The sequence below is a fragment of the Eretmochelys imbricata genome, chromosome 2, assembly GCF_965152235.1.
Source record: "Eretmochelys imbricata isolate rEreImb1 chromosome 2, rEreImb1.hap1, whole genome shotgun sequence".
NCBI classification, from domain to species: domain Eukaryota; kingdom Metazoa; phylum Chordata; order Testudines; family Cheloniidae; genus Eretmochelys; species Eretmochelys imbricata.
Genome location: NC_135573.1, coordinates 220603204 through 220628803, shown reverse-complemented (window position 1 = coordinate 220628803; position 25600 = coordinate 220603204). Strand labels below are relative to the sequence as shown.

At 42.4% G+C, this 25600-nt stretch overlaps 1 protein-coding gene across 1 annotated transcript; it reads right to left on the bottom strand.

The window, feature by feature from the left end:
• Positions 1 to 1394: 1394 nt before the first annotated feature.
• On the bottom strand, positions 1395 to 9946 carry SEM1 (SEM1 26S proteasome subunit). The gene is made up of 3 exons (XM_077808069.1): positions 9781 to 9946; positions 3767 to 3860; positions 1395 to 1591 (listed from the first exon to the last, which is right to left on the bottom strand). Exons 1-3 carry the CDS (start codon positions 9854 to 9856, stop codon positions 1549 to 1551), a joined length of 213 nt encoding a protein of 70 aa, XP_077664195.1. The 5' UTR covers positions 9857 to 9946; the 3' UTR covers positions 1395 to 1548.
• Between the last annotated feature and the right edge of the window lie 15654 nt (positions 9947 to 25600).

Below are 25600 nucleotides of genomic sequence, written 5' to 3'. Positions count from 1 at the left end.
GCTTGCAAGCAGAAGCAGCGTGGAGGCCTCCCACCCCGCGGCCTTTGGGGTGTGCTGGCCGTTTCTAGGAGCGGTGTAGGGCCGGGACAGGCAGGGAGTCTGCCTTAGCTACACTGCCAGATTTTTAGCAGCTGGAGATCGCGATTGACTGGGAGAGTCTCCAAGATCGACCAGTCGATCATGATCGACCGGTTGGTGACTGCTAATCTAGTCTGACCTCCTGTACAATGCAGGCTGTAGAACTTCCCCAAAATAATTCCTAGAGCATCTCTAAGAAAAAGATCGAATCTTGATTTAAAAATGGCCAGTGACTGAGAATCCATGATTCTTAGTAACAGTTCTAATAGTTAATTGTCCTCACTTAATCTATGCCTTATTTCAAAATCTGATTTTATCTAGCTTCAATTTCCAGCCACTGGATCATGCTAAACCCTTGTCTGCTACACTGACGAGGCCAATATCAAATATCTGTTTCCCATGTAGCTACTTATAGACTGTGATCAAGACACTCCTTTACTTCCTTTTTGTTAAACTAAACAGATTGAGCTTCTTGAGTCTATTACTATAGGCAGGTTTTCTAATCCTTTAATCATTTTCATAACTCTTTTCTGAACCCTCTCCAATTTATCAACATCCTTCTTAATTGTTGTACCAGAACTGGACACAGTATTATAGCAGCAGGTCACACCAGTGACCAAGAGGTAAAATAACTTCTTCACTACTACTCAAGATTCCCCAATTTATGCAGCCAAGGACCACATTAGCCCTTTTGACTACTGTATCACACTGGGAGTTTGTGTTCAGCTGATTATCCACCTTGATCCCAAATTTTTTTCAAAGTCACTACTTCCCAGGATCTCTAGAAAAGTCCTCTAACAGGGCTGGAGGAGTGTGCACTTTGGCTTCCTGTGTTGTTCTTACCTCTAGATTAGCAGAGGCCTTTATCTTGCAGGGCTATCAAACTACTTCTCACCAGCATATTAACTAAAGAAAAATTACATGTTTTTAAATCAAATCTTAAAATATTTTAACAAATTAATATTTGTTAATCTATCCTGTATTCATTCCCCATGCCCACACACATTGCTTTCATATATTTTAGTCACATTTTGTTGGATTATAACAGAAATTTTAATTGCGTTTCCTTCTTGCATTTGCATCTTGTCTATATCTACCCAAGACAAAAGGTCTGCTATTTTTCAGTTCTGTTCTTACTGATGCTTATTTTGTTCCTATTGATTTTAACGGGACAGGCTTCAGCTATTTAAAGATCATCAGCAACATTATATAAGAAACCATGAACACAGCTGCACAAGCCACATAAGGATTGATTTTTTAAAAAAATATCTCATCAATAAAACAGAAGCTGAAAAAATGCTGGATATATAAAAGGGTTTAGATTAAAATTTTTATTATTTATACAAAACCAAAATAAATCAAAGCAAACTGATAATGGATTGAATGTATCATCTCATGTCCCAGCCTGTCTTCTTTTGTCAAGAATTCAATCTACAGTTCAATTTTAGATTATTCCATCTTCACTGAAAACTAGGAGGTCTCCATCTTGTATCCATGTTTTTCTAGTTCAGCTCTGTATAAAAACAAGAACCAGAAGTATGATTGAGGCACAATAAAATACTGGCAGATATTTGAAAAGCTCTTTAAACCACGACAAATGTTAATCAAGAACCTAAATATTATCTGGTAAGAAAACACTGAATACATATGCTACTTTCAGAGTAGCAGCCGTGTTAGTCTGCATCCGCAAAAATAAAAGGAGTCTTGTGGCACCTTAGAGACTAACAAATTTATTTGAGCAGTCTCCAAGGTGCCACAAGTACTCCTTTTATTAATATGCTACTGTCACTTTTGATACAAAAGAACAAATAAGTGTAATAATTCACATTTTTGCCTCACTTGCTTTACCTTCTTTCTACATTTCAGTTTAGTCACTCTTTTCAACATGGATATGAACCCCAGATAAAAATTCAAAGGCTTGTTTAATTATGGTCCCCACTACTTATTGATTAAATCAAGGAGGTGCTTTCTTTCACCCCATTTTTAAGTCAATAAAACTTCATTAGAAATGATAATGCAATACACAGATTTCACATGGGTAACTTGTGCATAAGGAAGTCTTGTGAAAATTAACTCTCTTACTAGCACAGATATTTATTTAAAAAGGCGGCCAACCATCTAGGAACAAAGCTAAAATTCTTTTTACAAAGTAAAAACTTAAACAAGTTTTGACACTGCACTCATCAGTATGGTATCTCTGATTCCTCCTCATTAATACAAGACTTGGGCCCTAATATATAAAAGGTCCTTAATCTTGTACATAGTCCCACTGACTTTAATAGGATTATACATGCTTAAAATTAGGTGTGTGTTTATACTTTGAATGAGAGCCCAAATGAACACAAAAGTTCAGATTCTGCAGTTCTTAAACAGGCATAACTTCCATCCAACTTGTTCTGACTGATGAATAATTGTGATAGTTTAGATAAGGAGGTTATCTGAATACACAGAATGAATCAATCAATCTTTTTTGACCCAATCCAGAAGCAAGGATGGATTTTCACTACTAAAATGTAAGATTCATTTTAGGACACTCAAGCCAGTTGTATTTCAGGATGGCTTAAACATAACAGGGATAGCCCACGGATTGTGGTAGAGGAATGCTGTTCCAACCTCAGACTGGAGTCTTTAATTTAAATACAGAGATGAGGACAGATTATGAATTCTTTACTATAAAATGTAATTAAGTTATAGTTTTCACAGTCCAAAGTGTCATGTATTGAACCTTCTCATACAGAATTTTCTGTCACACTTTGAGGATTCCTGTAATACTTTGACACACACTGTCTTTAGAGTGGTAATATATTTAAGACCTGCAATTAACTTGAAACTATCTTTCAACTTGACAATAAGCAATTACACGAACAGGTTTTACTTTGATACCCACTACCTGAGGGTCACCTTAACCTTGTGTCTAAAACAAGGGAGTCAGTCCAGTAACTGTCTCAAATCAGGCTACATTACAGATATTTCATTACGTGGACAATGTATGGAGGGATTAGTGATAAAGCACAAGTTTGTACTGATGATTCAAACTCCTTAAATTATAGTTAGGCATCAGTAAAAGATTAACTGAAACTAAAAGTGACCTGCAGAAAGGAGGGTTAAACAACTGGATTAGAAGTGCTCAGCTCCTATCCATAGGTATTTTTAGATTTTAAAAATTTACTTTGGTAATTCTTCCCCCTGTAATAAAGTCTATGACTGCCACTAGAACTGGCCGGGAATTGCTTCACTTAATCGTTCTTTGCTGGAAGACGACTCCTCACCACAAGGAAACTTTTTGTGGGAATGTATCAGTATTGACAAGTCTTTTGTCTGGAAAGGTTTCTCAGTTCAGGATGGAAAGTTTTTGAAATCCTGAAAAATTTTACAGGATGTGAAAGCTGTTTCCTGTCCCACTCTAATCATCACACATACTGAGAGGTAACAGAGTTATTTCAGTGTTTATAGCATTGACACTAAAGTACAGAGGCTGGTCACCAGTAGTAAGGCTTGTTGGGTTATGACAGCAAATGCTGCTTTTAAAAAACTCTTTGGGGCAGTAAAGCAGAGATTTGCTCACTTTTTCTTTCAAAAATTTTTTTAAACTGAACATTTTTTAAAGTCACAGGTTTCACCCAACTAAAAACTACAGACTGAAAGTTTTCTGTTCAACTTCTAACTGTAAATTAAACTCCAAGATTACCTTAACTGATTGGAGAAATCATCTTCTACATTGTCATCATCCCAATTGTCTTCCCAGACATGTGCATCTTCATCTTCATCTAAACCAGCCCAGTCTAAGGACAGAAAACAGACAAAGTCTAAATATTTTATGTTGTACTGCTTTGGTACCATTAGGTCTGGCCATTAGATACACTGAAATGTCATCAACACCAAACATTTCCTCTATGTTTATAAAAAAAAAGTTCTGATCATGTTAAAGTGTTTAGAAGAATAAAATCATTACAAGATGCTATTTAACACCATAACTTCTTGAATTATAATCTAATACAACTTTATATATAGCTATAAGCTTAATGTTCTGGATTCTAGGATTATTTATTCATAATGAGGACATTAATTAAAAAAAGATCACTCATAGAAGATCTGTAACAAGACAGCACAAATATAGTAGGTAACATGTTACCTAGTTTCCATTAATACACCTAAAGACTTTTAGAAAGTTTACATGAAACTCAGGGTTGCATGAAAATATTAATTTTAAATGCTGAGAGCTTTTATTGTCAAGAAGATTCAAAAAAACTCCTTTACTCAATCCGCTTAGACCTTCCATTTCTTCTTATGGAAAATACTGAAATTACAAGTAACTAAAACAAGAAGGGTATGCAACTATAGCTATACAATAAGTAGCTTCACATTATTTTTAACCCTTCCTCTCACCTTTAAAGCTACCAGTTCTATTTTTCATATAGGCAAAGTTTTGTGTTTTTCTACAGCTGCAGAAGTAAAGATAAATCAGAAAAGTAAACTGCAAGCTTTGTCCCAGTATTGCAACATGGAAACTGTTTTTGGTCCTCTTATTAATACAGAAAAGTAGCAAAGCACTGCATGTGAAGTAAGTTCTCCTGGAGCACCAGAAAGGCTCATGGTAGGGAATATATTTTTGGTATTTGGCATCCATAGTACAGATTTATAAGATTACCTGGCAATATTAGTTTTAAATGTGAGAACATTGCAGTGCTCCTCCCCAACCACCAAATGGTTTTGAATGGTGCTGCGTCCCACCATAATTTACAATCAGTTTTCTACCAACCCAGAAAAACCAAAGCTTTCCAGCAGCCACCAGAGTAGTATTGTACATACAAGTCAATAACAAAAGGAAACTGACTGTGGGAGGGTCACAAACAGATCCAGGTGGGTTGCAACCACCTTCCCCTCTTTATGAGTATAGGTGAAAGGGAGGTCCTGAAACTTTTTCCTATTGTAACAAGTGGTCACAGTATGGAAAAATTTGAGAACCACAGGAATAGAATTATCAATTCCTAGCCAGCCACACATGTAAAAGAATTTGCTGCCAAAGATAAGAGACTAAGATTTAGCTTCACAAGCCACAGGATGGATACTTTGTGTGTGGAAGGGCTGGGCTGGAGACCCTGCAGAAACTAGAGAAAGAAAAAAAGGGGTGGGAAGAGAAGAGAAACCCCTTGAGCCAAGGACCATCTTTATACTGTATTTGTACAGTGCCTAGCACAATGCGGTCCTGGTCCACTAATAGGGCTCCTAGGGGCTACAGTAATACTACTAATAATAATAATGCAAAAGAAATAACTAATTACTCTATTGTCCTTTTCACTAGGATAGTCACATTCAATTCACAAACAATTAAACTGAGTTACAAGGGAGAAAAGGGCCTTAATTCAGCACTACTTACAATAAACTTCATGTTTATTTACACACAGTGAATTTAACATTCAAATTTAATGTTCTTACAAAGACTATAAAACAGTACTATATCAACTATTTCATTTACTGTATTTATATTTCAAAGACATACTTATTCCACAACAAATAAAAATTTGCTTTTGTAAGGTAAAAATTGACCCAGAATTCAGGCATTATATTAGTTGGTGACAAGAGTCTCAAATGATTTGAGATGATACAATCAGGCACAATGGCTCTGAGAGGTTCAACCAAAAAGGATAGTTGTCAGGCAGACTGATAGTTCTTTATTCATGAAAACCTGCATCATGCTTCAAGAAGTGGGGCTAAGATGTCTTCCACATTAAAGTGGGTGAAAAACAGATGAAAGTGATAAAAAAAAAGCCTAAATTATGCTCTTATTCCTGTAGCTACAAGACTTTAAACTATTTGTATGTTGACACTATATACTAGGCTTGTGTATTGAAGTTATTATTCCAGTTACATTCTATGCCTGTGACTGGATAAAAGTAAAAAATGATATAGCATTATCTCGGATTTGGAAGTATCAAAAATGTTTTTGAGAGTTGACTACCATTAAGTATTATTACTATAAACTAAAGTTACAAAATCTATTTTGACAAACTAGTCGTGATGGGAGTCTTAGAAATGTATTTTAATATTCTGATCACAGCGTGGTGTGTTCCATACTTCAAAAATGAAGACAAAATAGGTTTTCGTACTCAGCTCTACAATACCAAAAGCCATATGATTTTATACCACTAAAAAGGATCACAGAAGTCAAAAGTGACCAATTCATATTATACCATACATCATATCATACTAAACTTGAAATGAAATGCTCCATAAAGATTGAAAACATCTGTTTCAGATTCAAGAAATAATTATACCAAATTTTTAAGTAACTGAGTTGAAGTAGGAATTAAAGAAGTAAAGAATGCTTATGTAATGTAATTTTTGTTATGCTTTAACACAAGTTTGCATTACCTAATTTCCCTAGGTCAGGGAAAGAGTATCAGACATAACAGAACTCTAACAACATGTACGGCTGCATAGACAAGTAGTATAACTTGGAAGATTAACAGTTTGAGATAATTTTAGTAAAAGTTTTTATAATCTAATATTTATCCAATTATTTTTGATTAAGCAATAAGAAAACAAAACACCCAAATAGTAATTCTGAACTTTCTTTATCATATCTCAGCACCAATATCTTATTGGAGGGTTTAATGATTGCTTTATAAGTTGGGGTTTTTTTTTTTTGCAAGCTACATCAAGAAGCCTTTAGTGCTTAATCAGCAGACACATAATATATAAAGAATGATTTTTAAAATGTATTTCAATAGTTAACATCTACATGAAACTTCAATCACAAACCGTAGGAGAGTCTGGAGTTACTTTTTTGATAAAAATACTAATGTCCTGTATGAAACATTTTCAGAATTTCTTAAAACTTAGGATGTTTAACAAACAGTATATCCACATTCAGTAAGAGGATTTCACCTCATTTGGTTTATAGGTATATTACCATATTCTAAGAAGGACAACATGGTGCCCAAATAACCACCCTCATTCTGACATTTGAGATGTTTTGATTTTTCCATTATATTATTTTCTCAAATATATCAGAGCCAGGTTCTGATATCTGGTTCTTTTTCTACTGAGGCAGTTATAAAGAGGATTTCAAGGAAGATCAGTTGAGGTTATTGCAGAGGTATAGGAAAACTCAAGTATTCAGAAAGGTCCACCAAATCCTAGTTTTCTCCCTGTGTGAGGGTGTGGTTTGAGACTTTTAGAAATAAAATCTGAAACATTCATTTTTAGTGGCCATGTTTGTCCAATTCAATATTTATAGTGCATAGATTCCCCACCATCCCGAGTCATTTAATTCACACTTAATGGGGGAGGGGAAGATCAAGTAGTAAGAAGCCTTTTCCCCTCCCATGTGTGTTTTCTAAACAAGCCTCCTGTGATCTTCTCAGTTCATCTAACCAGTTAATACAACAATTACAATAACCTGTTTCTCTTTCTAACTGGAAATACTATATTTGACACATTTGGAACTCAAAGTTATGTCAAGGACAATTAAGATAAGATAGCATAGCAAACACTGTGAACATCCCTACCCACCATGATCTACACCAGCGGTTCTTAATCTTTAGTAACCTGAGGGCTCCCTTTTTGATTTAAAAAATTTTGTGGATCCCCAAGTCCCCTGTTCAGCTCTTGGCCCTGCTCCCACTCTACCCCTTCCCTAGAAATCCCATCCCCGCCCCTCCTCTTCCCCGCCCCTCCCCCAAGCGCACCCTGTCCCCGTGTACCTGAACTAATTTGTTTCATGTTGTGTACCCCCTCCCCGCTCCTCCCCTTCCCTCCCAGTGCCTCCTGTATGCCACTGAACAGCTGTTTCCTGGTATGCAGGAGGTACTGGGAGGGAGAGGGAGGAGTAGATCAGTGGGGACAGCAGCCCCGGACATGATTCCACCCCCCCTCCCCTGAGAGCGCCCCATCCCTGCTCCTCCTCCTCCCTCCCAGCACCTCCTGCACACCACAGAACAGCTGTTCCCCGGTGTGCAGGAGGCTCTGGGAGGGAGGAGGAGGAGCTGGTCAGCAGGGCCTGTGGACCCCTTGGAGTACCCTCATGGACCCCAGGTTAAGAAACACTGATCTACCCCATCAGCAATTCCCTTCATTCACTAATACAAGCCATCCCTTTTACCACTAAAACTTTTAAGGGCTTAAAGGAAATTGACAATAATGCCCTATTCTGAAGTCTTCCAAGATTAAATCTAGGGCAGGACATTTTTATTTATAAGACTGTAAGGGAAAGTTCCTTATTTATAATTGTTTCTCTGCATATATAAAATGTGTTAGTAAAATCCAGAAAGGACATGTATTCCCTTTATTCACTAGCTTTGTAATGATCAAAAAAGCAGTAGAGTTTGTGTGTCAAGATTTAGTCTTTAAGATAAAGCTACTATCCACTACTTGTAATTGAGTCCTTTTATTACCCTCCCACATTACCCCATTTTACATGCCTCACTCCCTTCCTCACTTTTATTAATCTGGTTTGTCTGGAATTAGGAAATGTTTCTTAGTATTTGTTATTAATCATTTTGTGCATGATGGCAAAATCAAGCAGTTCTAATGAAGTCCAGCAACATGAAACAAATCAGTTTAGGTATACAAGGGCAATTTAGCAAAAACTTAAATAAAAAAATGAAAGGTTATAGTGCCCTAGCTTGTGACTTGTGTGCAGGAATGAGAAAGATACCTTTTTAATGAAAGATTTACTTTGCATCTATTATAGACTAGATTACAAATATGGAGAAAAACTAATCATTACATCACCTGCTTCCAAATTGTTAAGTACCTGCTCTGTGTGTGTGTGTGTGGGGGGGGGAATGACTGCTGAATTACTCCAATTTTTGCCTCTGTGAAAAAATGGGCATCCTTCACAACAACTGTAAATTAACTACTAATATATTATTTCCCCCTTTCCCTATGTTCTTCATATCTCTGTTGTAGCCATAAGGATCTCTGACGATTTGGAATGTTGATGAATTTCTTCAGCAAGGAAGTTTATTAACTATAAATTGACCCTGATGTCAACCCTTTCTGATTAGAGAAAATGCAAGTGCAGACTCTGGAATGCCTTTCACCAAATACAGCTGCAAGCATGACAGGTGTGTCTTGCTTTATTCCCTAATAAACTTAAAATATTCATAAGCAAAGATTAGTTTTTCAGAGTTTAACATACGCAGACAGTATTGTGACAGTGGTTTAGGATTTGGCAGAATAAACTGGCCTCTAAGCATGGCAGGCAGACCAGCCCAAGTTCACAGAGAGTTAGTCTAGTTAAGAAGTTAGCCAATAACAGGCTGTAGTTTTTTTCTTTTTCGCTGCAGCTGGACGTCTCCACGTCGCGCGGAAAGCCGCAGGTGTGGAAAGGCTCTCAGCGGGAGATGCCAGCTGCTCGACCCGCACACGGTGCTACAGGAATAGCCCTAACTGCACATGGCTCGACATGGTGAAGGGGGCAGCCCACATGAAAGGCGACCAAAGCCCCAGCCCGCGCCAGCGGGGTCCGTAGGCCCGGCTCGGCGACACAGGGAGGGGAGAGCTCTCCCCAGCCCTCGCTAGGAGCCGGCAGCTGGGGGGAGGTCAGAGACAACTGCCCAGGCGGGGAGCCGCGGCCCCCGCTCACACAGCCCAGCCACCCCGGCCTCCCCAGCCACAGCCCAACCCCAGCACCCGCCGGCCCAGGCCGCCGCGTCCCCACCCGGGCCAGGGCAGCCCTCGGGACACCGCCGTCACCTTCGGCCGGGAACTCCTCGAACTCGTCATCCTCCTCCAGGAGCCCCAGGTCCACGGGCTGCTTCTTCTCGGACATGATCAGCCGCCTCGGCCTGGCTGCTACCGCTGCCGCTCTAGCGTCCAGGCTGCCTGGGAGGCTACGTCTCGACTGCTCCGTGGGGCATGACGGGATGCTGGCGGAATCAACGATAGAAACTGCGCATGCGTAATAATAGAGTCGGCGAGTCAGGCGGCTAGTCCGAATCACCGGCTCCCCACCACACAAATACACCACTAGAGACTGCACCCTAGAGCGCTTTGGCCGCTTTCTCTCCACTCCCAGCCCCTCGTCCTCCGCCCCCACCCCGCACTGCCAGCCCCTCGTCCTCCTCCCTCCCTCCCTCCCTCCCTCTTCTCTCACCCCACCGCACTGCCAGCCCCTCGTCCTCCGCCCCCCCGGCACTGCCAGCCCCTCGTCCTCCTCCCTCCCTCCTCTCTCACCCCACCGCACTGCCAGCCCCTCGTCCTCCGCCCTCCCTCCCTCCTCTCTCACCCCTCCGCCCCCCCCCCCGCGGCACTGCCAGCCCCTCGTCCTCCTCCCTCCCTCTTCTCTCACCCCTCCGCCCCCCCCCCGCACTGCCAGCCCCTCGTCCTCCTCCCTCCCTCCCTCTTCTCTCACCCCTCCGCCCCCCCCCGCACTGCCAGCCCCTCGTCCTCCGCCCCCCCGGCACTGCCAGCCCCTCGTCCTCCTCCCTCCCTCCCTCTTCTCTCACCCCACCGCACTGCCAGCCCCTCGTCCTCTGCCCTCCCTCCCTCCTCTCTCACCCCTCCGCCCCCCCCCCCCGCGGCACTGCCAGCCCCTCGTCCTCCTCCCTCCCTCTTCTCTCACCCCTCCCCCCCCGCACTGCCAGCCCCTCGTCCTCCGCCCTCCCTCTCCTCTCACCCCTCCCCCCCGCACTGCCAGCCCCTCGTCCTCCTCCCTCCCTCTTCTCTCACCCCTCTGCCCCCCCGCACTGCCAGCCCCTCGTCCTCCACCCTCCCTCTTCTCTCACCCCTCTGCCCCCCCGCACTGCCAGCCCCTCGTCCTCCTCCCTCCCTCTCCTCTCACCCCTCCGCCCCCCCCGCACTGCCAGCCCCTCGTCCTCCTCCCTCCCTCCCTCTCCTCTCACCCCTCCGCCCCCCTGCACTGTCAGCCCCTCGTCCTCCACCCTCCCTCTTCTCTCACCCCTCCGCCCCCCCGCACTGCCAGCCCCTCGTCCTCCTCCCTCCCTCCCCATCATCGTCTCTCCCAGCCCCCTCTGCCCCTCGCACTGCCAGCCCCATCATCCTCCTCCCTCCCAGCTCCCTCTCTCCTCCCGGCACTGCTAGCCCCCCTCTCCCATCTGCGCCCCCCCGCACTGCCACCCCTATCGTCCTCCTAGGCGCCTCTCTCCCTCCCGCACCGCCAGCCCCATCGTCCTCCCTCCTAGCCCCTTCGCACTGCCAGCCCCATCGTCCTCCTCCTTCCCAGCACCCGCTCCTTCCCCTCCTCTACTGCCGTCCTCCTCCCACCTCCGCACCATACTGCCAGCCCCCTCGTCCTCCTCCTCCATCCGCTCTGTACTGCCAGCCCCATCGTCCTTCTCCCTCCAAGTTCCCTCTCCCCCCCGCACTGCCAGCCCCCTCTCTCTCCCATCCGCCCCCCCGCACTGCCAGCCCCATCGTCCTCCTCCCTCCCAGCGCCTGCTCCTCTTTCCTACCCCATTAGCCCCACTTCTCTCCCTATTACATTCAAACCATGCCCCCACCGCTCCTCCCCTGCTCCCACCATCCACCTTCCCTCCCTACTGCCTTCCCCCCACTGCTTCTTCCTCTCTGGCACTGCTTCCTACCCCACTTCTCCCACCATCACTCCTTCCCTCCCTACTGCTTTCCCATCACTGCCCTCCAGTGCTCCTTTTCTTCCACCAGTGCTATCTTCTTCCCCACTGCTTCTGCCATCCCCCTTCCCTCTCTACTGCCTTCTTCATGCTGCCCCTCGTTGCTGCTACCCCTCTGCCACTTCCTCCTCCTCCTCCCCCACTGTTCTCACCATCCCCGCTTTCCTCTTTACTACTTTCCCACCCCACCACTGCTCCTTCCCCTCTGCCAGTGTCTCCTCCCACCCCCTGCTCCCACCACCCCCCTTTCTTCCCTACTACCTTCCCACCACTGCTCCTTCCCCTCTGCCACTGCCTCCTCCTCCCCCCACTTCTCCCACCATCATCCTTTCCTCCTTACTGCCTTCCCACCACCGCCCCCACCGCTTCTTCCCTTCTGCCACTGCCTCCAGCTCCCCCACTGCACTCACCATCCCCCCTCCCTGTGTCGCCGAGCCGGGCCCATGGACCCCGCTGGCACAGGCTGGGGCTTTGGTTGCCTTTCATGTGGGCTGCCCCATTCATGGTGCCTCCCCCAATGCTCTCACCATCATCACTTCCCTCTTCACTGCCTTCCCATTCACCCCTTCCCAACAGCCATCTGTGACCATCACTTCCTTTCCTCTTCCTGCTGCCATCCTCATCCACATCACCTGATGATTTTCTTTGCCACCCTGTCCTCTCCCCTCTTTTAATGCCATCACTATCATCCCACCCCTCTCTCATCCTTTCTCTCCTGACATCTTTATCTCCGTTCCCTCCAGCTCTCTCCCTCCCCTCCCTCGCTGCCATCCCTATCTCTTCCTTCCTTCCCCCACTGACATCCCCATTAGCTCCCCCCTTTTTTTTCATTTTTATAACTCTGTAACTCTAGCCTCAACCTTCCTCATTGTGCCTCCAAACAATGCCTGATTTACAGCTCTTACTCTGCTGTAATGCCTGTCCACAATGGGATGAAGTTGAGTCATGCCTTTTTTTCACTTCAGCTTCTGAGAACAAATTGCTAGTGGTTGAGCCTTAGCTGAATCCTTGCAGAGTGTAGGTAAGAGGAGGTCATAAAATGTCATATGTCTATAACTGTATCGCTCTCCCCTTTTCATAAATATATTCTACAGTTACAGAACCAGAGGGTTACTGATTGGATTTGGTGAACTACCCACTGCAGCTGCTGGCAGGGACTGAGATTTATCATTTTAACATGAAGTTGGATGCAGCAGGAGTTAGTTGAAATGTAGCACTGACTGCAAGTGAGAGAGAGAAGATATATTGTATGGAAAAAGTAAAATGTATTTTCAGTAATGTAGGTAAACTATTGTCTGCTACAGCCACAGTAACAGATTAAAGTATTCAGGCCTCCTCCTATATCTCAATACAGATACATACTTTTTCTCTACAGTCTCTCCTTATGACAAGAAAAGGAGTACTAAGGTGCCACAAGTACTCCTTTTCTTTTTGCGAATACAGACTAACACGGCTGCTACTCTGAGACCTGTCCTTATGACAGTTATCTTCAATACGACTACATTACTTCATCCTACCTATCCCTATTTTTTCCTCCAGCATTTTAACAGTATTTCAAAACCTAGGTCTAATTTTTGATGATTAACTTCCATTGTGTATCACAGCAGAGGCAAGGGAACAGCTTGAAGAAGAGGATGAATGTAAAATATAAAATGAGTTAGGCTGCTATGTGAAAAATAAGTGATACATATATCGGGTACCATAAAGTAACATTAATTTGGCATAATTGTGGATTCTGCTGCTGATTTAGAGCAAGGCAAAGTTCAGTGCCTACTGGTAAGGACAAGTTTGTGCATGTGGTGGCTCTGATGTCTTCTCTCTAGGCAATCACTTCACTTGCCTTAACAGTATTGCCAGGTTGTTGAGCTTTTCCTTGAATGCTGAGAGGCTGATTCATGAGACAATGATTTGCACAGCTGGGTTATTTACACTGTGTCCTAGATTTAGAAAAATATGAGCAAGAACTGAGGTGGGAACTTATATGTAGTTCAGTTTCAAACTTGTGTGAGCATGTTCTGGTATGTGGTCAGAGTTTAGGGAAAAGTGGGAAAAATCAGATACGAGCACAAGCCATTAGCTCTTTTTATTAGATAGAAGATCTGGTTGCACGGTCAAATTTTATGCGATGGAAGGACTGATTGTATGATGAAATTTATGGGGACTCCTGTTTAATAAAATAATATGAAGAAGCCACTCACAGATTTACTGGAACTTTGATCATTCCCCGGCCCCTTTCTGCAGATGTCCTTGTGAGCCAGGACCCTTGGACAAATAAATGTCACCGTATCCCAGAGATTGCAAGACAAAGTCATAAAGCACTTAGGTTCCTGTCATGTTGGAATCTTACAAATATCTATGATTGTATTATTTAGGGCCACATTCAAGCCCTGGTGTAAAAGGGCTCAGAGTTCTAACTTATATAGGGCTAGACTCTGGCTTTTGCAGCCAATAAGGGGATGGGGAGATGTCACACTGCAGCTAGTGCCTCCAAGAAGAAATACGGCTGACCCAGCCAAAATCAGTCCTGGAGGCTCTCAGAGAACACACTGGACTCAATCAACCTAGGAGAAAGGGCAGCATGTACTGTGGCAGGCCAGCTCCATTGTTTAGTATGCAGACAAGTGAATTTATAGCCTCACCCTGTTTTTTTTTGTCCTTTAACTACTAGCGAGTTAGTTAGCGAGGTGCTTGCTGAGGCACTACCAGTGAGCAGGGCCTGTGCTTCCCAACAGGATTATGGCCAGCTGCTACATAGGGGCACAAGAAGAGCGGCAAGCTTGTGGAGCCATATCTCGTGGTTGACCAAAGTCTGTACAATAATTAGGTAATATGCTGTCCTATTCCACTCCTATTAGAGTCCTATTAGAGGACTTCCTGGTTAGTAGTGTCAATATTAAGCCAAATTTTAGTCTCGTATGGCTACATTAGAGTTGCCAGTTTTGGTTGGATGTATTCCTGGAGGTTTCATCACATGACATAATCTTTAATTAAAGATTAATCTCTAATTCCTGGGGACTCCAGAACAATCCTGGAGAGTTGGCAACCCTAGGCTACATTAAACTGTGGGGTTGCCAACTCTGATGATTTTATTCAAGTCTCAGGATATTTCATGCTGTTTTTAAAGCTGCGGGTCCTGGAGTTGTGTGAGTACATGAGAATTTCAGTTTTTGTTTTAAAAGGTAAGTTTCTAGCCTTCATGATTGCAGAGAAAAGTTTGAAAACATGATCCCAACAGGTTCAAAGACTACAATGCAAATAAAAATAACCCCAAATTTATTATTTTTTAAAACCCCATTATTTTAAGCCAGTTTCATGATTTTTAAACAGTTGAGACTGGCAATACTCCCCTCCAAGGGATAAAGTCTGTAACTCCACCTAATCTGATTACAGGCTTATATGATTGGATTCATTGTGATGAGGTCAGGAGATGCACTGAGCTCAGTCCAAGTTTTCTTAGTCTTCACATCTCTGGGAATTGAGTTCTTGTTGGATCATTGGTATCATCCTCTGAAGATTCCTATAGAGGCTATGGCCCAGATCCTCAAAGGTATTTTGGTGCCTAATTCCCACTGAAATCAATAAGAACTAGGTTCCTGATACCTTTGACGATTTTGGCCTTTGTGACCAGAAATGGTGGTCTCCTAGCTTCTTATAGGGAGACAGTTTGTCACCTCCATTGTGTAGTTATCCTCCATCTGCTCTGCTGTTAGGGACTTCTTGGATCACACTTTGTCTGGAACCTCACCCTTGACCGTTCTGCCATGGGTAGCCCTAAGGGAGTGCACGACTCCAAGCAGCATCGCTCTCGGGGTCATTGAGACATGCAAGCCTCTCCACCATTACAAGCTGGTGATCCATGGAGAGCATACTTCAGTATGCTGATGACAACGCAATATTTGCCTACTCTAAGAAAGATCTTCAAACTATCTTGAATGTGTTTGCTGATGCTTACACGTGTCTTGGTCTCACTCTTAATATCAAGAAGACTAAAGTGCTCTATCAGCCCTCTCCAAATGAAGTACATTCATCTATCCAAAATCAATGGAGTGGCACTGGAGAATGTCGATCATTTCCTCTACCTTGGAAGTCATCTTTCATCCAAGGCAGATATTGATGCAGAAATTCAACATCGCCTGAGCTGTGCCAGTGTAGCTTTTTCTCGTTTACGGCACAGAGTTTTTGAAGATCACGACATTCGAACAGACACCAAGCTTCTTATTTATCAAGCCATTCTTCTCCCAACACTGTTGTATGGGTCCGAAACTTGGACAACCTATAGACACCACTTGAAAGTCCTGGAGAGGTACCATCAACGTGACCTTTGTAAGATTCTGAAGATCAAATGGGAAGACAGGCGAACCAATATTAGTGTCCTGGAAGAGGCAAAGACCACCAGTATCAAGGCAATGATCATCCATCAGCAATTCCGCTGGACTAGTCACGTTGTCCGGATGCCAAACTATCGCCTCCCAAAACAGGTCCTGTTCTCTCAGCTGAAAGAAGGGTACCGTAATGTGGGTGGACGATGGAAGTGTTATCAGGACTTACGGAAGGACAACCTAAAAAAGTGTAATATTGATACTGACACCTGGGAGACACTTGCCCAGAGTCGCTTAAAATGGAGTGAAGTCCTACGTGATGGTCCCGTGCATTTTGAACTTGCTCGCCGACAAGCTGAAGAGGACAAGAGGCACAGAAGGAAGGAGAGACTGGTTTCCAGTCATGGTCAACAGCCTCCTGCTGAGCCTAAAAACATCTGCCCTCATTGCAATAGAACTTGTGGTTCAAGGATTGGCCTTATTAGCCATCTGAGGACACATAACTCCCATGGAAGATGATCATACTCAGTAACGAGTGATCGCCCATCATCACCATAGGGAAAAGAGTGAGTAAGGGCCCATGAGGCAGAAAATTTCCCTTCATAGGTGATCACAGTATTAAGGGTATGATTAAGGATGGAAGAAAGAAGAAAAGAGCTGCCCTGCCACAATTGTGATGGGGACTTGGGAGCCTCACCCCCTGCAAATGGGCAACTGGGGAAAAGAGCGTCACTCCAGTTTCCATCCTGCATGATTGGAGCAGGAGAGGTCACCAACTCCCAATCACAGTTTTGTATTGACAGTGTGTTTAATTTTATCCCCTCTGTGCTGCAACTTGTGCAGCCTCCATACCTTCAGTGGGACAAAAGGACACAGCCTAGGGAGTAGTGCTGCTTTGGAGAGAGGCAAGGAACTTCACAACTCCCCAACATAGAGTAGGTGGGCTGATTTCTTCCTTTTTCAGCCCCTGCATGACGACTTACATATATCTTGGATAGATTGAACAGGGTGAATGTGTCGTACATGGCCTTCTTGGGCACTTCTTTATTGAGGTCCAAATTCTATTACCATTGGAAACATTCCTGTTGATCTCAGCGGGATCATGATTTGGCCATGATTGTGTAAGCTAGACACTTACCTTAATTATAGTTTAACTAGTAGAATGTTTAATAGAATAAAGACTATGCTGAGAAACTCATTGTCAGTCCCTCTGTTATTCTTTCCAGAGATGTGCAATATTTATTTAAACAATATGATTTTCATGTGTTATGTTATTTATTAATCACCATGGTTTATGCATTAGTACCAGAAAAGCTGTATCTTCCTCTTGGTAAGTGTAACTGGAAGTTGTTGAGCCGGGAGGAGAGATTATGTAGATTTATTTATTCAAAGTGTGATTTGCATAAAGGAAGGATGGAAACAGAACACTTTTCTGAATTGAGGCCTGCTTTTTTTTTTCTTCATGATGAAATAAAAATTGCTTGTAGTTCATCAGTCCCGTTTTTGGTTTTTTTAGGTAGACTATTGGCCATTTGGATGCCGGGGCTTGTTTGAAGTGAGTGGAGTATCTTGGATCTACAGTGAACACATGAATGGCTAAAGCCACATTCTGAGGAAAAGATTAAAGGGAGGTGAGAGACAGAGAAAAGAATGAATGGTGTGGTGTAAGGTACAAATTGCCATTCATTTAGAGGTAACCTCTGTTTAGGGTGCAGGTCTGTGGAAAAAATAGCTCAATTAAAATACCAAAGGTTTGATGCAGCTATACCTTTGTAGATTAAGGTGGAAAAAATCCAAATCCTTTATTCATTGCTTCTGGAGGTTAGGAATGAATTTATTTTAGCCTGCCCTATTGCTTCTATCCTAGCTTTGCTGTAGCTCGTACCCATTGAATTATACCGGATGGTTATTGGACTCTGGATTTTACAATTTGTGGGAGTTCCTGGGGGAGGGTTCCCCCCACATTTATTTGTCCACAGAGGTTCTCCTTTTCACTCCATCTGTTTGTTCTGTGTGTTACATTTGTTTGGTTTTAAACAAATAGTATACCTATCTGTCTCATCTACAAATTTAATTTGAATTGCTTTTCCATTGTGTATAGTTCATAATTTATTTCATTTATCTTTCATTGCTGCTTTAATCCTGATATGCTTCTATGTTAATGATGCATCTGGCCTGTTAAATGTCCCTTTTTGTGGGGCTGTTGTTAAGTGCTTTCCTGGTGATCCTCTGTTCCAGCTTCTGTGCTGCCTGGGAATGTGGAGTGTTCATTTAAGATGCCAACATTGCGTAACAATAAAATATTGATGACATATCTAGTATAAAGGGCAGCATTACACGGCGTTTTGCCTGTTGCACCTAGCCGATGAGGAACCATTTAAGTGACTAAGGCTGCAGTATTATGAGGCCACACCTTCTCTGTGCTCCTCTTTCCATCCATCTCAGCCTTCTCTATCTTTTTCCCTGCAATCTTATCTCTCTGTAAGGGACTTGGAGACTAGTGCAGCACCCACTTCTGATACAGGACTTCAAACACCTCCTCATGGTTGGGTTAGCATGAGATAGATGGCTGCAGATCACAAGGAGCAGGGATGGGCTACTTCCACTGTTTACAGTCAATACAGAGTCTGATTCACTTGCTTGTTTTTAATTAATCTAGAGGTAACATTGGAAAATCTCAATGACCATTTAGAAATGTTTCATTTTGACTTTTTTGGTTTCAAAACGGCATTCCATTTAGAAATTTGCCCAGTTAAAACACACAACCACACATACACATAAAGGAGAAAAACACCTGAAAACAACCAAATAGAAAACAAACAAACAAAAAATCAAAATAAAATACATTTTGAGTTGAACGAAATATTTAGGTTGATTCAAGACAAGAAATTTTCAAGTTTTTCTATTGGACAAAAAATTTCAAAAATTGGTTTTGGTTTGAATCAAATCAATTTATTTTTTTTTCGGTTAAGCCCCTGAACCAAAAAATCAGTTATTGGCTCAGCTCTAATTGTTACAAAGCTCTACCTAAGTGTCACTGTAACAAGGTCACTATGTTTGCCTCCCTCAACCCGTACCTTGTTCCTTCCTCTGTCCATCTAAAGACAGTCTCCTCTGGGCTGGCAATGTGATTTGTTGGGGTTAGTCCTCCAGCCAAACCTTAATGAGAGCTCTGCCCGTCTTAGAAGATGCATAAATCCAAAAGAAAACAGACAGTCTTCCAGCCCAGTGATCCAGTAGCCCTCCTCCCAGACTCCTGATCCCCTTAATGCAGCCCTCCATGGAAGCCCCACCCAGGGCTGGCTGCTATCCAATGTCTGGTACTAACAGCAAGCTTCTCTGGCACTATACTCAGTATTGCCAATCTCAAGAAATCAAAAATCGTGAGTCAGGCTCCCAAAATCATGTTTTACATATATGTAGTCTTTTGATTTCTGAACTCCCATGCCCATCCCCAGCATGTGTGCATATGACAATCAGTGTTGGCCACTCCCCCAAATGTAGTGAGTAAGATGATTTTGACCCCCCTGCAGGACCTCTCACCCTCACATCTGCCCATCTCCCTGCACAGCAATTAATCCTGCCACCCCAGGACCTGCCTCAGTTCTGCTCGCTTCCACTTCCACATCTGCTCAGTCCCCACCCAGCCTCTCATCAGTTCAGCCACCCACCAGGCTCTTATTGGCCCAGCCTCCCATCAGTTCAGTCCTCCTCTGCCATGTAGCTCCAGGGACTCTCCCTCACTTCCCCTGCCCAGGCGTTGTGGGGATGGAGATGGGGACGAGGAAGGAGGAAGCAGAGCTTGGTGTGACATTCTGTACCTTGAGGGAATGCCCTGCACTCCCATGTTCATCCTTATAATATGATTATGTGGTATCCAATGCAAAGTTTGTCATGTTGGGTGTCTTCGGAAGGCTCATGATGCATGGAGCATTATTATAGTAATGTTATAGGTTGTAATTTCATGTATAGAGTTATGAGGCTGAAAATGTGTCCTCATGGCTTAAAACAAGCCCAGGAGCAGAGGGGCAGTTCACACCTCATCAGGGCATATATGGGACAAACCCAGCCCAGCCTCACAGGAACAAAGGATACTGGCCTAGGCAGCAACAAAGGATCTGTTGGATCCTCGAGTGAGTCACCCCCCTTTTCCTTGGTCAGTGTGGGACTACAATGAGGTAATGCTCACCTGACCCTGAAGGTGGGTGGCTGAACTGATAAGAGCCTTTAAACCTGGGTATAAGTGTTCCTTTCAGAAGGCTTTATTAAAGGTGGGGGAGACACTGCTGTAAAATAGAGTGCTTGGCTTCTTGATGGGGTGCTTTGAGTGACCTCCTTATCTTATTAAGGGGGAGAAACTGAGGTAGGTCATAGCAAAGGAACACTCAACTGTAAGGGAGTGCTTGGGAGTCAGTGGTAGTCCTTCTACAAAATCAGTATTAGTTGAACATAAGAACAGTAGCATAGTATGGTTAAGCAATATGTGCTATGTTTAACAAGCTCCATTTCCAGCAAAAATTTCAAGACTCGGTGCATATCTTGGAATAACTGTTGAAAACAGCATAAGTATCTCTTTCATATCAATATAGTGTCTCACCATGCAACTGATTTTGTATATTCTGGCAAAATGTATTACTGAAAAGTGCATGAGAGAGCTATGTAATGGCATCAACAGCAGCCGATAACCAATGGTATCTCAATTGCAACTGTGTATTTCCCTATGAGTCAATAGAAGCCAAGTAGAAAGGGCAGTCTTTTTTTAATATGCATGTCATCTCCACCTCCGCATCAAAATTGCATTGAACCTGGATGGGGTAGTAAGCTACTTACCCAGCATTGGCCAAGATTCGGATGTGGCTACAACCTAGTGTTCTGAAGCTCAAGCCAGAAAAAACTGAGGCCTATATCCTGGAAAAAGTTATCCGGGATTATTTCCACTTCCTTGATTGGAGGAGTATGTTAACTAATGGTTACTTGGGTTTACAACCTAGGAATCTTGTTAGATCTCCGTTTCTAAGTGTCCTGGAAACAGCAGTGGCTGAGAATGCTGTTTTCTATCTCTGAGTGATGAGCAGATTGTGACCTTTTCTTTTGGATCCTGTGAGTTAGCCATCTCTAGAAGAATTGCAGTGTAACCTAAGTGAGGCTATATTTGAAAAACATTCAAAAACTTCAGGAAGTGCAAAATAAAGCTGCCTGCTTTCTTAGTGGTGCACTTCTCATACCATGAGCTTCACTGGCTTCTAACGTGTTTCGAGGTTGTGACTGGCAGAAGAGCATTTTCCATTAGGAACCCTTAATTTTAGAACTTGCTTCTCCCATTGCTCTGCTGATCTTCAGGGTATGCTCAATAACTATCTGTCTAGTCATAGAGGACCTGATTATCCGGAGTACCCACATCTATTAAATAAAGTCAGTTCTAGGTAGGTAGCTTAAAGGGGTGATAGGCTAGGTGGGAGAAGAAAAGTTTGCTGTTTGGTACTGGTTTACTTTATAAGTTTGGAAGTGTTTTTATCGTGCAGACGCATCTGGAATGCTAAACAGAAAAATACAATAGAGGGACAAAGTAGCTGGACAAGATGCATAATGATGTTGTCTAAACTGGAGTCAGTGACATAATTCGTTGACCTTAGAAAGGACAGGATAGGGACCAAAGTTGTGGGGTTTTTTATTGTAGCAACAAACTGGAAACCTGCATGCTTTTGCTTAGTCACTTAAGGTGTGTCTTCAGCTGTTAAAACAGGATAATTTTCTCTTTGAAGACCCAATTAACTAGTAATGCCTTCCTCAATGCACTTAGAGGTTCTGATGACCCATCCAGTGGCTTTCCAGAGAAACAGATGATGAAAGACTGAGCCAGAACCAGGACTGTCAATTACAGTTTCTCTAGTGAAGAAACTTTAGAGAACTCTGCTCTTTTCCCATATTAGGTCATCCATTTTAGAACTAGAATTTATTAATTTTTACAAATCATAACTATAAACCCATCTAACCCTACTGCATGACTGTAAATGAGCAGATTTTGGCCAACTGTATGTACAGCTATACCAAGCTGACAGAACTTTTTTCTCATTCACTGACAACCTTTTTCTGAACAGTATTTTTTAAAAAAACTTGTTTTCTATGGCACACTGATTTAATATAACTAATTTTGAACTATGAAGCTAATGTGATGCAGTTGCAAAAAAGGGTTAATATTCTGTGGTGTATTAAGAACGTCACATGTAAGGCATTGTACGTAATGGTTCTCTTCTGCTTTGGCACTGGTGAGTCCTCAACTGGAGTATTTTCCAGATTTGGGCACCACATTTTAGGAAAGATGTGGACAAATTGGAGAGAGTCTAGAGGACATCAACAAAAATGATAAAAGGTTTAGAAAACCTGACTTATGAGGAGGGGTTACAAAAACTGGGTATGTGTAGTCTTGAGGGGGAAAAAATTAAGGGAGGGACCTGATAGTCTTCAGAGATGAAAAGGGCTCTTATAAAGAGGATGGTGATCAATTTACTACTTCTCCTACCTTCAGAGGACATGAAGAACATCTGCTTAATCTGCAGCAAGGGAGACTTAAGTTTTTCTTAATAGCTAACTTTATAGGGAGACTGTGGTATTCCTGTCACTGGAGATTTTTAACAAAAGATTGGACAAACACCTGTCGGGGTGGTCTAGGTATACATGGTCCTCCCTCAGCACAGATGGGTGGACTAGATTATCTCTTGAGGTCCCTAGCAGTCCTACATTTCTCTAATTTATATTAACTGTACACTGATAGTGACAATTGGGAACCTTTCAAAAGTGAATATCAGAGTAGACAAGCAAGTATAAGTCAAATTGCTCTCTGAAATGCTGCTCTTTTTTTTGTAGTACATGGAAAGGAGGGTTGTTTAGATTGTGTATATATATTAGGCCACAATTGACTGAGCATATGAGCTTTCAAGTTTCTTTAATGTATTTAGCAAATTAAGGCAATGTAGACCTGGATTCCATACAGCAATATATCTGATCACCAAGTTAGAATCCATTATTATCCCAGGCTGGCTGAGAAAAACTAAACAATCTAAATTGACTGTAAAATGAAGGAGGGCATTATGAAACAGCTATCCCAGTTTTACTGTTTCTAGGTGTATGTTTTGTAAAACACAATAGGGGAGTCTTTTATCTGATTTGCTTTTAGTGCTTTAGCACAATCAAAAGCTGACGGTATTGTAAGGAAAATCTGTAAACTGCAAGAAAATGTCTTGCTGTGACATCCTTGTATAGCCTATGGACCTGTCTGTCAAAGGTGCTGAACACTCAAGCAGAGCTGTAGGTGCTCAGCACATCCACAGATCAGACCTTAGCAGTCTAAATGTAATATTAAAGATTTTGTTCACATCTTGCTTTCATGTTCTTTCAAACAAGTTAATTTCTGGGTGTAATAATGGAGGCGATTTTATTAGTACTGTTCAGAACAGATCCTACCTTGTCTCTTAGAACAGATCTAGACATTCTAAGGTGTCAGTCCTGCAAGACTTGGGTACATGCTTAATTTTAGGTATTGAGTAGCCTCACTAACTTCACTGGGACTTCACCCATGCTTAAAATTAAGCAGGAGGAAATAAGACAAAACCCTGGCTGGGATAATTTAGTTGGGGTTGGTCCTGCTTTGAGCAGAGGCTTTGGACTAGATGACCTCCTGAGTTCTCTTCCAACCCTCATCTTCTATGATTCTATGAAGCGAAAATTTCCAGTGGTACCTCATACCAATCAGGTTAAAAAAATGTAGGTAGATTAAATGGAGGTAAATGTTGGAGAAATTGAGGGAAAGAGGAGATGTGCCTATATGATGGACACGTCCAGTCATTAGAGTATTGGGAGGCTATCTGTAACCAAATTTCACAAATGGCTGGATATTTATTACCAAATGACCGTTTGGCAATCCTCCTCGGGCTTCCTAGAGGAAATGGTCACAGAAAAATAAATGACAGAATTAATCGCTCATTTGCTAGTAGCTACTTGTTAGGCTCTCGTGGTGGTGGGAACAGTCCTACTTTTGAGGAATGATTAAAAAAATATGGGCAGTTGTGATTATGGAAATAATAGCACACCATTTTCATACCCAGCAAATAGACAGAGGACAGATAGATACTTTGATTTGTGACTGTCTTTTATTCAGTACACAAAGTACATTAACCAGCACACCTGTCCAATTTTATTGAATATTAACACTTGATTGGAGATACTTGTGTGTAGAGATTTCACTCAATTTAATAAAATCACTAGAAAAGACATAGGTATTATGATGCACATTCTGTAATGCAGTAACATTCTGTTAACTAGAAAATCTGATTACTATATTCCTGTATAATGGCTGTTTAAACAAAAGCTAACTGTAATGATAGTTTTGTTTCTGATATTTACATGGCGAGGATTTGTAAACTTCTGAAAAATTCCAAAATAAATAGTTTAAAAATAAATTAAGCACAAGTCCTTGCAGACTGAGACACTAGATAGGTTCTATGGCCTCCTTCTGCTTGGAAGTGTTGCAAGGGTTTTTCAAAACTTATAGTATGTCAGCATCAAATGATCATATATAATGGCATATGTGACTGATTAGTATGTCTGCACGTATCTATATCCATTTGCAACTTCCATTTTGTTTTGGAGACCATTCATCACGATTGTCTGCTTTCAGAAGTGGTTTGAGTCTGAAACACAACTCTGTATATACAATTTTCAAACTTTGTTTTGTTAATGTCTGTGTAAACCACACTGGGGAAAAAATAAAAAATTATGTGCAGGACTGAGAAATCCAAACTAAAGCAGGGTTCTCTGATTCCTATAAACATGCCTAAATTCAATATTTTATTTCCCAATCTGTTATCACACCTACGGTTCATTGGTACAAAATAAATGAACATACCCCAAACATCAAAATCTTGATTTGTATGAGCTGAAACATAGTGATAAATAGGGTACATTGCAAATAGTGATATGCTTTAGTGATCCTTGGATCAAACTACAGGCTGGTCTTGTGTGTGTCATACCATCCCAGTACTGCAAGACCAGATTTACAAATATCTTCAGGCATTTAAAGACGCAAATAGGTGCATAGTGGGATTTTCAAAAGTGCCTAAGCAGGTTAGCTGCCTAAATGCCCATTGGAGTTAGGTACTTAATCTGCTTGGGCACTTTTGAATGGCTCAGATCCATTTACAAAGATATTTATAGATACCTGTGTGGATCTGGGGCTAGGTGCCCATCTGTATTTCTGAGTGCCTCACTGCCACTGAAAACCTGGCCCCTAAATGACTAAAGATCCTATGTGTATCTCTTGGGATTAGAGGATATATAATCTATAATGTTTAAGGAGCACATTCCTTGCTGATATTCTGAACTTCTAATTAATAAGCATGTATGACAATATGCAGCAGTACCTCAATTTTAGACACATCAGTTATCCATGCTTTACAGAGCCTCCGTTCATCCAGCACTAGACACTCATGTCTAGAGTAGCATATAACAGCCATTCTGTGCTGGATGTACTAGACCAGTAACAGCTGTTCCTTATGAGCTAAGCTGTGTTTATGATGCCTCAGTTGACCTTCATGCTATGGGCTGCTT

What these genes read in the sequence shown, in the direction of transcription:
- SEM1 (XM_077808069.1), bottom strand. Translation starts at nt 9,856, where the DNA reads ATGTCCGAGAAGAAGCAGCCCGTGGACCTGGGGCTCCTGGAGGAGGAT. An exon ending in CGAGGAGTTCCCGGCCGAAG is followed by an intron (nt 3,861 to 9,780) that starts GTGACGGCGGTG and finishes TTCTGTCCTTAG; the next exon opens with ACTGGGCTGGTTTAGATGAA. An exon ending in GATTTCTCCAATCAGTTAAG is followed by an intron (nt 1,592 to 3,766) that starts GTAATCTTGGAG and finishes GTTTTTATACAG; the next exon opens with AGCTGAACTAGAAAAACATG.